Here is a 16,819-nt window from a genome sequence, read left to right as displayed (position 1 = left end):
TATCACCGTAATATGATGGACATCAGTGTGTAGATTCCTCAAGTAATTGTTTAAAAGGACACTTTTCCTTACTCTTCCTGAATGCTGAGTATTTGAAGCCAGCAGGCTCTCTCTCCACTCCTACTAAAGAAGCATGCACATCTGACCATGGTGTCCACAGTTAATGTGAATGTTACCGCTCATATTTTTACCCTCAAGTCCGAAACATGGTATTTTGTGGTCTGGGTATAATTTAAGATGCATTCTTATGAGAATTGGTCTCTTCTATAAACAAAATGCAAATACCTTAAATATTTTTCATTTTAATATGATGAAAATAATCACTGTAACAGCAATATTATGGTATGGCTTGATAATTAGGTACACACGAAGAATTCAAGATAAAAGTACAACAGTACCGATTTGTTTTGTTTTGTTTGAAGCAGGGTCTCACTGTGTAGTTCAGGCTGGCTTTGAATTCACTATATAGCCCAGGCTGGCCTTAAACTCAAAGTGAGCCTCCCAAGTTTTGGGATTACAGGCATGCGCCACCAGGCATGCCTAACAATACTGATTTTTAAGAACTTTAGAAAACATGGCATGTGGGGGAAACAAACTCACAAAAAAATACTTAACGCCAGCTAGTCACCCTACTATTTTAGTTTTTACCTTGTTTTTTCCATTTTCAGAAGACTGCAGCGTGTACCTCGGTGGCTACATGTATTCCAGCGAAGGCTTCTTTTTTAAAATTTTATTTTAATAATATATGTGTGTAATACACAGAGTTGACATTCCTTGTGGGAAGTCGGTCCATTTACACAACACGTCTTCCTTTATCACCCCCTTTCCCTTCCCTCTTTCTCCCCTCCACCCATCTCTTGATCCCTTTGCTTTTTTTGTTTTTGTCTGGTAAATATTTGCAGTACATACTGTTTATATTCCTTGTATTGAGTTGGTACATGTACATAGCACATTGTAATTCCTATTTTTCATCCCCATCCCTTCACTCTCTTCCCTCTCTTTCCATTTCTTAATCTCCTCCCCCTTTGAGAAGGATGTATCCCTCTACTACTTTTTTGTTTCTTTGTTTGTTTGTTTGAGACAGGGTCTCGCTATGCAGTTCAGGCTGGCCTTGAGCTCATTTTGTAGCCCAAGCTGGTCTCGAACTTGCAACGATCCTCCTGCCTCAGTGTCCCGAGTGCTGGGATTACAGGTGTGCGCCACCATGCTCGACCTTCTCTACTACTTCCTATTTTTTATTATCTATGTTTTATTTTGCTCCTTAGCTTTACTTTGGCTTTCTCATAGAAGAGAAACCATATGATATTTAAGCTTGGTGTCTGGTTTATTTCACTTAACATTATAGTCTCAAGGTGCACCCATTTTCTACAAGTGACTCAAGTTTATCTTTCTTTATGGTACTCCATAAAGTATAGTACTCCACTGCATATAAGAACCACATTTTCTTTACCCATTCATCTGTTAGTGGCCAGATAGGCTGCTTCCAAGATTTAAACTTATGAATTGTGCTGCTATCACTGTAATATGATAGAAGTCAGTGTGCAGTTTCCTCAAAAAACTGAAATCTAGAAATTCCATTTAACACAGCTCTTCCCCTTCTGAAAGATTTTTTGTTTTGTTTTTCAGAACTAATAGCCATGTCCTGTTTTCTTACTCTATGAGGAAGGGCTAGGGAAAGTGACTTTAGCTACATTAAATAGGAGAGAAAGTGTGCCAATGTATCTAAATCTGTCCAATGTTATATGACTGAGACCTTTGTAGATACTGGGGATGCACCAAGCAATTAAACTTGTTTTTGTTTTCTTTTGCTTTACTTTATTTTTGAGATGGGGTCAGGTTGCCCAGGTTGGTCTCAAATTCACATGCTCAAGTGGTCCTTCTGCCTCAGCCGCCACAGTGGTGTTTACAGGCATGACTTAATCTGGTTTTAAAATAAAATTTAATTCTCAATTTGTTTGGTCTCATAAACCCCTTACCCTCTTAAAAATTACTGAGGATCCCAGAGATCACCTATTAGTTCACCTATCAGTATTACAGATTAAAACATTTTAATAATATTTCTGAGGGAGGCTGAGGTAAAAGAATCCTAAATTCAAGTCCCACCTGAGCAATTTAGTGAGATCCTGTCAAAGAAACAAAGTAACAAATAAATGGTGGGCTTTGGATGTAGAGTATTCCTGCATTCTATCTCTGGTACTGGGGGTGGAGGGACCTTAGTTCATTTTAACATAAATATTATTTTTAGTTTTAAAAAATTGCTTTTTTTGAATACAGCTGGTGAGACCTTCTTCTCATATCCTTCACCACGGGAACCCGGCCATCTTGTTCTAGGCACTCTGGTCAGAACCAGGAGCTACCACTGCAGTTCCCAACCTGAGGGGCTCTGGACCCTCTCTGTGTGTCGAGGTCTCCAATCTGGACCTCTGAAGCTCTGGACCTGGATCTCCACTCTGGGAGTCAGGCCTTATGGGACAGTTGCCCCCTCACGCCCTGGCTTCTCCAAGAAGCCATTATGCTGCCTCCTCTACCTGCAGAGCCTGGTCCCTCTGGCTCGCTGGGGCTGCTTACTCTGCCAGGTCTGCTTGTGGGCACCAACTTGGTCCAAAGGCCCTGCTAGATGCAGGTCCCTCTCCTAGATCCCAGTGAGAAGTACCATTGCAACTCCCAGACAAGATGACTGTGAACCACAACACCGAAAGTTTCTGCTGTGCCCTGCCTACTACCCACTGCATTTGGGGGCTGCCTGTGGCTTGGTCACCAGGCCATACACTCCTTTTTTTTTTTAGGTTGGGTCTTTTTTAAAATTTATTTTAAAAATAAGAGAAGGAAAACATATTAACAAACAGACATCCACTTAGAAAATAACATAAGAACAATACAAACAGTACAGAGTTACAGACAAAGTGGTAGGAAATTAACCATGGTTGTTGTACTATGTATTGATATCTACAAAGTGGTTTCTCAGGAAAACAAATAGAGACATGCAAGATTGATCAAACAAGTAATCATTAACTGTTCCTTTCAGTAAAGCAATAGAAGACAGTAGTACAACTATGTTAGCTATCCTGTATATACATACATACTTAATTTCCCCTTCTTTCCCTTCAAATATACCCCTGTAACCAGTGATGAGAGCCACGAGTACATGGATTTTTTCATTAAGGGGATTTTAACATTCAGTCCAACAAGAAATCTCCACAAGTTTTGAAGTGCTTCCCCACCAAAAAAACAAAAACAAAAACAAAAACAAAAACCCCTGGTGACTGATTGCTGGAGGGACAGGAGTCACTCCAATGCCACAGCTGTTCCAAGGCATTCTGAAAGTCTCTGAAGATCCAACCCAGTGCTTTCTGCTTTTTTTGTTTTGCCAACAAGACTGAAAAGGACATAATCCTGTGGGAGGACTTGGAGAAACTGCAGGCTCGATATCCCAATCATTCTAAATTCTAGCTAACTCTGGCCCATCTCCCAGCAGCTTGGACCTACAGGAGGGTCTTTGTGAATAGTGACATGATCCAGGAGCACCTGCCTGCCCCGGCAGATGATGTGCTGCTGTTGTTTGGGGGGCCACCTCCGGTGGTGCAGCTGGCCTGCGGTCCCAACCTGGACAAACTGGCCTACTCAAAAAAGATGCAGTTCACCTACTGAGCATCTCCTAGCTTCTCTGATCTGATCTCTGCAACTGTCTCCAGTCAGTACCCAAATACTGAGTTGTATATTCCTTTCCTGAAAGTTACTTACTGTGGATCTACTTACGCTACAGCTAAAACGTGGGTAATATTTACATCAATATCCCTGTAGCCATGGAAGACAGCCTAGGCCAAGCCATTGCCTAAAAGGCCCCTAAATTTCCCTGTGATGAAGAGTCCTGTGAAGCCCATGGAGAATTCTCTTCTGTGAAGTCAGAAAGAAGGGACCATGTGTATTTGTTCCACGTCTGGCCAGGTCCTTGATATACCACACTCTCTCTCTTTTGTGTCTGCTACAAAAGGAACAGTCTGTGCAAAAAGGTTTACTTTATATTTAGTGTTTAACCTATGGACAAATTCTGTTTATGTAAGTGCAGGTTGAATAGACCTATAGGGTTAGTTTTATAGAAATAATAGAAATTATTGACATAATTTTTTTTAGAGCTCCAGATCTCTGAAATACATATTTTGGTGTCTATCTCTCTTGGGTGCTGCCCAGGTTAGAAGGAAATGGCTACCTACAATCTCACATGAGGAACCTCTGATTATCCAAATAAATGGGGCTGAGGCTCCAATGGAATACCTTAAAAATAGCTTTTTTCTTTAAAAAGAAGTGTAGCACTGTTTCCTATTTTTAGCAAAATCTGTCTAGTATCTGACTTACACCAACTGGGTTCTCCTGTCTAATAATGAATGCAAAGTGTTCGTTGGAATTGACAATTTAGGAAGTTGGTGATGAGCTGAGGACAATTCCAGTAACAGTCATGCGAGGATAAGGACCACACTATTTTATCTTCAGAGCCCAGGATAGTGCTTAGCATATAGTAGCTGCCAGATAGTAAAAGGTAGGTGATTATACTGTAGTGGGTTGAGAAGTGAATGGATTCAGGCAATAGAGAAACCTTCTTTAAATCACTTATTGAGAAGAGAAGGAAAATGAAGTTATAGTTGGGTGTGGGGGTGTGCGGAACCACCTGAGTAATTTTTTAAATATTTTTTGCAATGCTAGGGAGTGTGTCCAGGGTCTTTGCACTAAGATATATTCCCAACTTTTTTTTAAAGTTTTTTGAGACAGGGTCTTGTCAAGTTTCTAAGTTGCCTAGATTAGGATCAGACTTGAGATTCTCCTGCCTTAGCTTCTCAGAGTGCTGGGATAAGGTATGTGTCAGCATGTCTGGATAGCTGGCTTTTTAAAAGTGTATTTCCATGTAAGGAAAAAACAAAGAGAGAAATTGAGAAGAAAGGAAAGGTATGAAATGATAGGCCTCTGATGGAGTTTGTTACTATCTGAGCATTTCAGTTGATTTAGTGCAGTTGACCCCAGATCTTGTTAAAATGTAATTCTGACTCAGCTGGTAGATGGGGCATGAGATTGGGCACTTTTTCCTCAATTTTATTTTTTGTTAGTACATATTGGTAGTACATAGTGATTACATTTTTCATGAGTGTTGGTACCTGTATGTAACGCATCTTAATTCATTTTTTCATCCTCTCCCCATCCCCAATCTTCCCTCTCCCTCCATGTCTTGGTCCTTTTTTCTTCTGCAAAAGATCTAGATCCCTGTTTCGTATTATCTTTTATTTTATTCTTTATTTGTATTCTGGCTTTGTCATATGAGAGAAACCATGTGATATTTAAGCTAGTGAGTCTGATTTATTTTACTTAACATTATGGTTTCAAGGTGCATTTATTTTCCTACAAAAAGACTCAAGTTTATCTTTCTTGATGGCAGAGTAGTACTCCATTGTGTTTATAAACACAGCATTTTTTTTAGGCATTCATCTGTTGATGGACATATAGGCCCTTCCAACATTTAGCTATTATGAATGATGCTGATATAAATATGGATATGCATGTATCACTGTAATATGATATCTTCTTCTGGGAAGACATCTAGAAGAGGAATAACTGGGTTGAATGGAATTTCTATTTTTAGTTTTTTGAGGAATCTCCTTACTGATTTCCATAGTGGTTGTACTGGTTTACATTCCCAACAACAATGCAGAAGGGCTTCTCCTACCCTGAAGCCCCACCAGCATTTGCTATTGTTTGATTTCCTGATAATAGCCATTCTTTCTGGAGTGAGATGGAATCTCAGTGTTGTGTTGATTTTCTCTTCTCTAATGGCCAGATGCTGAACATTTTTCATGTGTTTGTTGACAATTTCTACTTACTCTGAGACATGCCTAATCATTTCAGTGGCCTGTTTTTTTTGATTGGGTATTTTATTTTGGGATGTCTAATTATGATGAGGGTTTTTTTTTATTGGTATCAGGAATCAAACTTGGGACCTTGTGCTTGCTAGCCACGCACTTGTGCCACTGAGCTATATCCCTGGCCCATGAGTCTTTTATATAGTCTCAGTATTAGTCCTCTGTCCGAGGAAGAGCTGGAAATTATTTTTTCCATTCTGTAAGTTGTGCAGAAACTCTGTAGTCTGGTGTACAGAAGTTTCTTAATTTTATATGACTGCATTTGTTGAATCTTGATCCTATTTCTTGTGCAATTGGGTTCTGTTTAGAAAGTCCTTGCCTACTTTATGTCTTCAATAGTTTTAACTATTTGGTCTTCTAGCAACTTAAATATTTCTGTCTTAAGATTTAGCTCTTTGATCCATTTTTATTTTAGGTTAGTACATGTTGAGAGATATGAGTCTAGATTTAGTCTTCTGCATGTGGGTAGCCAATTTCCCCAGCGCCATTTATTTAAAAAGCTATCAGGTCATACCTTTTAGTAACATTCTAGGTGACCTTCAAGCTTCTGGTCCCAGGGTCACACTCTAAGTAGTGATTTTCCAGGATGAAGTTTAACAGGTAAATCTTGGGCAGGAGGATTTGACACCTCTTCCATATACTTCAGAGATCCTAGCAAACGGAACTTTGTAAGGGAGAAAAAACATTTGCTTAATATCCAGTTAGAACCTTTTCTTGCTGTAGTAGTCTTGTCTTCTTTTGCCAATAACACAATACCTCAGGCTTGGTAAATTTTAATAAGGAGAAATTTATTTTGGTTTCATAGTTCTGAAGGGCAAGGTTGAATGTCTGCATTTGACGATGGCTCTCTTGTCAGCCGAGTTCCAAGGGAGTGCACTATGCTATGCCAAAAAACCCAGAACGAAGGGTGTTTGTATCTATTTTTGTTTTTCTCCCTCGTTTATAAAGCCACTAAGATTCAATCACAGGCATTGTACCCTAATGACTTTAATCCTAATCACCTAAAAAAAAAAACCCTCCTACCTCTAAATACTATAGGCAGATTAACTTTGTAGCCTCTTAATACCTCACAGTGGGGATTAAATTTTAACACACGAAACCTTGGCAGGGGCACACTCAAACCATATCCAAATCTTAGCACCCAGGAAGAGGCAGCATGATGGAAACTGCTCCATTATAATACTTCTGACCTTGATAACACAGAATTGCAGCGTTCCCCCTGGTACCATGATACAAAGTTATGGCCTAAAGTAGAGCGTTTCTACCAAAACAATATTAAGAGACTCTTTAACGGTTATCTAAAAGTCACTGCATCATGAGCAGAGCTCAGATTTTGGTGTGAGACCAGGTTTTATTGATAGCTCTGACTTTGTAGTCTTGGGTAAATTTTAATCTTAAGTAAAAGCACTCTCAATGCAGGTTTTGTGTGAGAATTATAAATAAAGTACATAAGGCCCAGCTCTCTAAATGGTAACTATTATTGTTAATAGCACCTCAATATTGCAATAAACTATATTGAAAGTTGTTTCAGCCAGGTAGAGTGGTGAAAGTGTATAATCCCAGGTGCTCAGAGACCAAAGCAGGAGGATTTCATGTTCCAGGTCAGCAGAGGGAATTTAGCAAGATGTCACAATGTTAAAAAATCAAGAGAGCTTAGGTCGTACCTCAGTACGTCCTAGGTTCAACCCCCAGCATAGAAAATGAGAGGGAGGCGGAGAGAGAGAGAGAGATAGAGACAGAGACAGAGACAGAGACGGAGACAGAAGATAAAGGTATCACATTTCATTCCCATGTACAAAGGAACTATGCATATTTCTTCTGTAACTTGGAAATGCCTTAACTTAAAAAAAAAAAAATCCCCAAATAGCTAAAGTTAGCAGACATGCAATTTAGTAAGGATGATTGGAATTTTGGTCTTTCCTGTAATAATACTATACCTAAGCATACTGCTCATTAGAAAAACATTTTTTATCTGAATCTCTTACTCTTGTGGGCCAAGAATGCTGTTTTTCTTTTTGATAGCTATGTTTACAGAATCTAAACCACCCCAAGCAATTATCTCAATTTTGCAAGTTATTGTTGCTATTCACGCTTCTTTTTTTTAGCTACTTTAATTTTGATGAACTTCAGTATGCTGCTAGAGTGACAGGACAAGGTCAAATAAGTTATACTGGTATGGTATGCACCTATCTTAACTTTTATTAAAAGTGGTTTGAAAAAATTGGTATATAGAATATCTCTCCTGTTTCAGCTGGCCTTGTTGTGCTAAGAACATACCTCTGAGCTTTGGAAATTTGGAAGCGATTGATCAGTGTCCATGTCTGCATCCGCTTGGGTTGGTTATATCTCAGTGAAGGAGTCTTCACCAAAGAAGGTAATAAAATTCCTCATGTACTGCTGTATTGTTCCTATGAAAGAACTAAGGCAGAGCATTTCTATCTAGCTTTTCTTCAGGAAAAGAAAACCCACATATGGGTAGACAAGAGGAGATCAGTAAGAGAGCAAGATAAAAATTCTATAACTGAAATAAAACTAAGTCAAATTTATGGACATTTTCAGCCTGAATTTTTGTTGTTGGAAACCACAAGATTGCAAATTGTTAAAGAGCTCTTATCACTTCTGTAATCATTGTTCATCCCTTGCACTGGAATGGCCCTACGGTAGAAGATACTAAGATAATAACAGACATGTTGCAGTTTGTAGAGGGCTTTTGTAAACAAGGTATAAGGGCATGAAGTAGTGTCAACACATTCTTCAAAGCCAGTCTGAGTTTAGATTTGTGTGCTGCTAGATTTTGCTTGAAAAGTTTTTCTCATTCTTTCTCTAAATCTTGTAATTGACTGAAAGTACTACCTTCATGATTAAAATGCTTCTACTGTAATCATGCTTTTATGAGCTTTATGAATTCTATCTACAGATATTTTCAAGGAATCCAACCAGAAATTAATGGATGCCCAGGATAATGATCACATTGATTTACAAGCACTAGCCTAACTGACATTAGATCTATTCAAGAGACCTCACAATAAATATAAAAAACACTAATAGCTGATTTTGAGTAATTTATTTATACAAAAGCAGCGTCTTCTCCCATTGTGTTGGCTGAATGTGCAATTGAAAGCAGATTTTAAAATTAATAACTCCTTTTTGATTTAGCATCTAATAAAATTATCTCTGATCACCAGGGCTTCATGGGTAAAATACCTCTTAGGCAAGGAATTTTGATGGCATGAATTACTTTAAAAATTATTTTGTTGTAAACCAGGCATGGTGGCATGTGCATGTATTCCCAGCTCCTTGGGAAACTCAGGAAGCAGAACCACTTGGGTCCAGGACTTTGAGGTCAGCTTGGGAAATTTAGCAAGATGTAGTTTCAAAAAAAAAAAAAAAAAGGCAAAAACATTATTTTCTTATAGAAATTAAAATGAAAGTTTACATTACAGTTTTTTGAAAATGTTTTGAAATATCTATCCATTGAAATGTCCCCCAAATTTGAAGTAAACAAAAATATTCTTAGCATTTTATTGGATACATAATTATGTTTAATTTTGTGGGGGAGGACTAGTGTTTTCTTTGCATCTCTGCTAACTAGTAGAGGACCTTAGGAGCTCAGAAAAATACAGTATTTGCTGTTGCTCATTAAGTACTTGTTGATTAGTTAATTTCCTTTTTTTGTGTGCCGGGATTTTGAGGGGCTTTTTTGTTTGTTTTTTTCAGTTTGACTTTCTAAACAGTTATAAATTCAAGGACTGAAAAAAGTTCTGGAAGGACAGTTCCCATTAAGGCAGAGTTTTTCTCTAATCTCTAGTAAACATAATCAGAAAGACATGCTTTTATTGATAGTTTGTTTTAGTTGTTGTCAAGTTAAATTTGTCTTTCAAAAATGATGAAAACTTTGACTGTTGAAGATTAATAATTTAGGTTTATTTTTATTTAATTATAATAATTACTGAGAGAGCTGACTGACCATGATGTGCAGTACTTAGGAATGAAACTTTGAAAGGTCAAGTGATGGCCACTCTTCCAGCCCATTCCACTTCTAGAAGAATAAAGTCAGTTTTTAACACAGATGATAAGCAGGTTTCTCTGGGGCATTTCCACATCTCTGACCTTTGGCAGGTAGATTCTTTTAATTTTTCAAAGAGAATGCTTTGATCCAAGGGTTCCTACAGTATCTTCAAGAATTCCTCAGAGCATATATCTTCAGCTGCCTTTGGTTTAATTGCTTTTGCTAAATTTTACAGTTTTGGCTTCAATCTTCCCACTTGTGACAATGATCTTTCCTAGGTAGTCCTTTGTCTTTTGCTGGGCATGCTATCACTAAGGTAAAGCTATCTATCTACCATTAGTGGGGATATCCACACTGAAGAATGGAATTGGATTATAACACTGTCCAACAAATACAATTATTTCTAGAATCTAAGGCAAAAAAATTAGACCCTTTGTGCAGGTCTAACTTGCCTGTATGCTTCTAGCCTTTACATTGTACATCAAGATCCACTTTGTTTGTTGGAGACAGCACGTTTCATATATGTTTCATTCAATATCTATCTTGCTTTAAGAATTTCTGCTCACTACCTAAGGGAGCTGGTTTCACTCCAGAATGTGTTAGACACACTTAGCCAGAAAATCCACACAGAAGTCCTTATTTCAGACTTTTTGAGCTGCAGAGGAAGTGGGAGAGACTCTGGGGAATATCTATAGAAAAAGAACATGGGACTTCTGTCAGCATGACAAGTGCTGTCTGTGTTGAGGTTTTGGGATCTGTAGGAAATAAACATGGCTTTTCTTATTCTTCCTGGTTTCTTTTGGTCTCTTCTGAGTCTATTTGGATAAATCACATACTTGTGTGATCAAACAGCTGTTCTAAAGGATTGGATAGTCTACATCCATATTAAGGGAGGCAAACATTTCTCTAAAGCCAACATATCTAGCCAATAATTTCAAGTCTACAATAAACGCAGCATAGTTTTGGGCCTCTTCTCTCATATTCTTCTGATTCTAGACCATGCTCAGAGATCTATTCTATAAAAATAAATGGAGGCCACTGGAGGACTACTTCATCAAATAATAGAGTAATAGAGCCCTAATTCTTACCTTTAACTGTGAGAAAATTCATCAGTGTGTGTGCGTGCGTGCCTGTGTCTAGTCCTAATTCCATATCAAAGTTTTAGGCAGGGCTTCCTCTCCAATTGATTGTCTTAGTAGCAGAAATGGAGCATAGGCAGATGTCTTTTCAGTCTGTTGGGAGAAAGCCTTGGGGCCAGGGGTTTTTTTGTTTAGCTTAACTGCATAGGCCTGGACTAGTTTGGCCTGATTGGTTTGTTTTTGTCTATAATGACCAAGGACATTTATAGCAGTTGTGAATTAACCAAGGAGTACCAGATCTGTCTTCTAGAACCTGAAATTTTGTAGTCATGCTGGAACTCTGAACAACAACCAGGAACTTCAGTTTACGGACATTTGTACAGTTTCCTCATACTGTCTAGAGCTGAGAGTCAGGTTTGCTTCAGATCACTGTGATCAGTGATCATACCATGGAGGTTCAGATTAATAGCAGAAAAACCAGGGTAAAACTTGAGTTTCTGGTCTTGGATACCAGTTAGTTCTGTAGTCTTTAGTGCTTTCCTTACATTTTTCTATCTTAAAAATTTTATTATAGTGAATAGGATATCTTCCCTTTTAGCACATTTTAGGTGTACATTATTATTGACCAAAGCACTATCTTTTCCTTTATGAAGCTACAATATTTACCATATCCCCATAGTATTCATAGACAAGAGAGAATTATTATAAAAACTGTAGTTTGAGCTTTTATAAATTTCCTATTATGGACAGGCTATTTCTTCTTTGGCTCCAATTTCAGAATATAAACAAGAATTGCTATTATAATTCTAAAGTATTACAAACACCATGTAAACCATGCCCAAGTACTTTCCTTGTCTTTTTCACATAACAATTTGAGCCAATAGTAATTTCTTTCATCAGATGAAGTTAATGAGAAATTGGGTAGAGATTCACCACCAAAACAGAGAAACACAAGGAAAAAAATAAATGTTTTAGGCAAAATTGGACCTGACTAGCTTTTATCTTTGATTATCCTTACTAAAGAATTTTTTTACAGAAAATGCAGACTTTATTTATTTCACTGGACTTCAGGAAGAGAAATTTAGTAAACACACATTCTTTCCTTCCTTTTTTTCCAAAACCCCAATAGTTTATTTCAAACCTAATTCTAGGGTAAGTCCTTTTGATCTCACTGCTATCACTTAGGGAATTATAATGCGGTTTTCACAATTCTAGCTAGAATGAGGGACCACAGGGGGAAAATGCCTGAGATTTATGTTAAATCATTTGAGTTTAATGATGGGAGACCACTCCATGTATTAAAAAAAAGAAAAAGAAGAAGAAGAAGAAGAAGAAAGGAATGAAAAGAAAAAAAAATCCTTTTAAGATTTTTAGTGTAGGAAGAAAATAACCAACTGCTCCTCAAATTATGGGGTTGGTTCCATGTTTTGAAAGTCACCATCTCAGTTGATCTCTTAATGAGATGTCTGTGAATCCAGGGGGAAGGTCGATAAGAAGCAAGCTCTTTTCATCTCATCTCTCCCTTCTCAGCTAACCATCTAGCTGCTTCAGAAGACAGATTTAGGACCCCTGCCCTTGTCCATTGGGCAAAGTACTCATTGTCTTAAGACTGTAATGAAAAATTCCTCTCGTTTTGTCAGCCTTTGGAGAGTGACATAATATGGTACTCACTTTGGTGGGTTTTTTGTTTGTTCTTTGCTTTCTTACAATCCACATTTCCCCTGTTATGTTCTTTTTTTAATCATTATATGTCACATTTTGGCTTTTTCCTGTCCATGTTCAAATACAGAATTGAACCTACCTGCCTGAATAACATTATATAAGTACTGACAACAATCATAATCCTCTCATTATTAACACAGAAGGATGTATTTTTGTGGTAGACATCGGATAGGGATGGGATAAATATAATTATAATTATGTTTTATATGCTTTATCTACTTCTAGGAGTGATTCTTCCTCCTTAATTAAGCTCTTATGAAAGCACAAAATGTATACATGTGTGATGGTTGATTGTGTCAACCTGAGTAATGGCCAACTAAATTGGCACAGCATAGTTCTGGGTGTGGAAGACCCACTCTAGGGAGGATTAGTGCCAGAATGTCATAACAGGGAAATGAAAAAGGAAGGATTGCTTCTGTCTTCTTTGAGGAGCTCCAGTCTGTTCTCACCTTGGATGTCTCCTGGCTTCCAGTGCAGACCCTTCAGTCTTCCATTGCAGACCCTTTGGCTTCCTGATAGACTCGCACTGGACACTACATGGAGCTCTGGGCCTTCGACAGGATCCTCTGGATCCCCAGTGTGCGGACAGACCTTTTGCACTCTTCCACACCTGACTCTTGAGGGCGGCCATTGTAGGCCTACCTTGTAAATCCTTATATATGTGTATATCTTGTATTAAATCTGTTCCTCCACTAAGCTACTACTGACTCATACCACATGTAATCCAGATGTTAGGTTTCTGTGGCTCCATAAGCACAGACACTTTTTGAGTAATATGCACAGTGCACAAATTCAATACTTTTATTAGGCTCATTTCCACTTTACATGTCTCTTCTTTCAATTTTTCCAGCCAGAAGATTCCCTCTCTCTTAAAATCTTTGCCCCAGGCATCACTCAGTCCCTACCCTTCCTCATTTATACTACAGAGCACCCTTGTTCTTCCAATTCACCCAGATTTCTCTCCACCCTACCCAAGTCCTTTGTTGCAAGGAACTTGGGCCTAAGGCACAATTCCACTGTACCAAAGCATTTCCTAAGAAAGTCAGTCTCTCCTTTTGAATAACAATCCTCATTATGGAGTGATTTGGTCCCCCAGAAGATGTTAGGCAATGTCTGAGGATATTTTTGGTTATCACATCTACAAGGATGTTACTGGCATCTAGTGGAAGGCTATAGATGCTGCTGAAAATCTTACAGTGAAGAGGATAATCTCCCATAACAAAGAATTACCAAACCCAAACTGTCAATCCAACTTCTGTTGAGATGCCCTGCTATAAAGAAATTCTTATTAGCTGCAATAGTCAGTGATACTTTTTACTCTGCTACTGTCAGTTCTTTGTTCTGAGTTATGTCTCATTTTGGGATTCTCTTTTTTTTTTTTTTTTTTTTTTTGGTTTTTGGTTTTTCTCTGGTACCGGGAACCAAACTCACGACCTTGCGCTTGCCAGGCAGGCGCTTTTGCCGCTGAGCTAAATCCCCAGTCCCTGGGATTCTCACTGTTAAGGAATCATGTTTGATAGCATCAGATTTTGAGTTCTCCAAAAGCTAATGCAAATTGTGTTTGAGATACAAGACAGTGAGGATCTCCCTCTGTATATGGAAGAGGGAAGGAACAGGGATGAGCAAGGAAGAAGCCCAATAGAAGCCCAAACAGACTCCAGGATCTGCTGAGAAGGCCTGGCCCTCACTGAATTGAAAAAGCTGGGCTTCTAAACTGCAAGTTGCTAACTATGAAGAAGACAGATGCTCCATAGGGGATGACCCCAGGTAAGGCTGCCTTCCGCAGTGAGACCTGCACTCGGGGAGGGGGCTGACAGCTGGAAGCATCCATTGACCACAGACCCCAGTGGTGGGCTGCAGCTTTTCCTAAGAAAGGAGGTTTGGATGGGGTATCTCTATCACAGATGCTATCTGTGCATGTATCTTTGTCCATAGCCTTTAGCATGAATTCCCAGAAATGGAATTGCTGAGAGAGAGCATGGGCCTTTGAAACACACTTGATGTTTAGTATTGCCAGAAGACCTTCCAGAGAGATTGTGCCCCTTTCTCCAAACAGTTCATTTCATTGCTAAGGCATGAAAAATATGGTATCTGTACTGCTTTGTGTACCACTGAAAGGTACTTCAACTTTTTTTGGATGATAGAATTATATTATTGTGAATCTTATTTTAAACTCGTAAGGCAGGAGTCTTTCTCTGTAGACCTGTAGAAATCTTCCCAGAAGGATAAAGTACCCCAGTGACTGATAGAAGGTAAAGAATTACCTTTGAGTTTCTGAGTTGCAAATTTGCAGCATTACAGAGCCTGAGCAATGGCTAGTGCCTGAGTTTACTTAACTAGAATCTGCAATATCTTACAGCCTTTCCATTTAAGTGGTTGAATAAATACATGAAATCTCCATTTTTAAGGAAATATTTATTTGATGTGCTACCACTGAGACAGAGGGAGACCTAAGGGAGATAACCATCATTTATTATCTACTCCATGATAAGCAATGCCCTGGGCTTTTACATCTGGGTTAACTTAATTCTCACAAAAATCCTTTAAAATAATTATTCTCTCCAAACTTTTCAGATGAGGAAATTGCAGTTCAGAGATTCTGGTAACTTGGTAACCGAAGACATTCAGATTTCCAAACCTGTGCGCTACTTCACATCCTGGGCAGCTGTCCTGAAGGTGAAATGGCAATCGTTACGAAGCTTGCAGTGTTCCCTTCTAGCTGACTGAGAATGTGAAGGATTCAGTGTCTGCCTAGACTTTAAAACTTTTTAAAATTACTTAGAACATCTAGCCCTTTATATGTACAAGGTATTCTTCAATACTTAACAGCAGTTCTTGGATAGCCAAAAAGAATTCTCCCAGTTTCTTTTTTATTTTTAAAATTTTTGCTGGTACATGTTTGCAGTACGTGATCCCATTCCTCACGGGGAGCTAGTCCACACACACAACACATCTTGGTTCTTTTTCATCCCCTTTCCTTCCTCTGCTATCTCTTGGTTCCCTTCCCTTGGCTAAAGATTGATCTTCCTGTTTCCTATTGGCTTTTATTTTGTTCTTATTCCATCCTCTCTGTGAGTTTGGCCTGACTGGAGCGTTAGGCAAGAGGCAGAGATGGTTGGGTCTGTGTCTTCCCACTTCAGCAGAAACAACTGTATTCCTGATCCTTGCCAACTCTTTCAAACAGATCCACTGATTACAGACAGGGCCAATGAAAAAGAAAAAAAGAAAAAAAAAGGAGATGAACAAAAATAGCCATACCAAATAAACAAAACTCATCACCCAACCCAGATGGTTTTTATTCAGAAGAATAATTGGATTCCAACCCGGTCTTTAGCTCTAACTTCCAGGGGACAGGAAGTACAGAGGAAGGAGAAATATGTTGAAGACACCACAGAAGCACAAGCCAGACCCAGAAGGCAGCTCAGTTCTTCAAGGGGACAATGCCATTCCACAAACAGGGGGAGGGGAGAAGGAACGGCTCTTGTAAAGCAACGGGGAGAAATCAAATACACTGCCTGTCCGTCCACGGAGTGAGCCCCCGTTTGATAGGTCAGGGGTCATCTGGAGAAATTTGAGCCTGGATAGCCAATTATTGTTAGTTTAGGTGTGAAAAATGGGATGGTAATGTAGGAAAGTGTCCTTTTAAAGACGACATACTACTTGCCATCAACTCATCTAACTTTAAAACGCTTCAGCAGTAAATGAGGTAAATAAGGCAAAATGCAAATTAGTAAATACAGACGCCAGGCTTTCGGTATTCATTATACTAACCACTCTACACCTTGAGTGTTTTTCATCACAGAACGTAAACAGCCAACCAGAAAAATAAGAATAAAGTGTTGTTCCCTTCTCGTGAGGAAGAAACCCATCTTCTTCCTACTCGAAAGGTGAAGTGATGCGACGTCTCCGCGTTGCTCGGATCGGCGCCAACTTGTGCGCCCTCCGCCTCCGGCCCGCCGTGGACACCGAGAAACCCCTCACACTCCTGCCCGACCCCCATGTACCCACGATGTAAAGGTGGCCGTTTTGTGGCTATTTGTGAGGACGATCGAATAAACGGCCCGCACCTCGCCGAGCAGGCGGGAGACGGGAGCGCGGCGAGGCTC

At 39.1% G+C, this 16,819-nt stretch overlaps 1 protein-coding gene across 1 annotated transcript in view; it reads right to left on the bottom strand.

Annotated features, from left to right (window-relative positions):
• Positions 1-14,397: 14,397 nt before the first annotated feature.
• LOC106149107 overlaps positions 14,398-16,819 on the bottom strand; it is a 3,279-nt gene continuing 857 nt past the window's right edge. The window contains exons 2-4 of the mRNA XM_013516937.1: positions 16,594-16,816; positions 15,701-15,902; positions 14,398-14,579 (exon numbers count right to left, since the gene is read on the bottom strand). Of these exons, the coding sequence (XP_013372391.1) occupies positions 14,398-14,579; positions 15,701-15,902; positions 16,594-16,816 (607 nt within the window). The remainder of the gene's footprint in view (positions 14,580-15,700; positions 15,903-16,593; positions 16,817-16,819) is intronic.

This window comes from Chinchilla lanigera, unplaced genomic scaffold (assembly GCF_000276665.1).
Source record: "Chinchilla lanigera isolate Chin_1 unplaced genomic scaffold, ChiLan1.0 scaffold00003, whole genome shotgun sequence".
NCBI classification, from domain to species: Eukaryota; Metazoa; Chordata; class Mammalia; order Rodentia; family Chinchillidae; genus Chinchilla; species Chinchilla lanigera.
The sequence above is the reverse complement of the archived record's forward strand: the minus strand, read 5'-3'. Positions and strand labels throughout refer to the sequence as shown.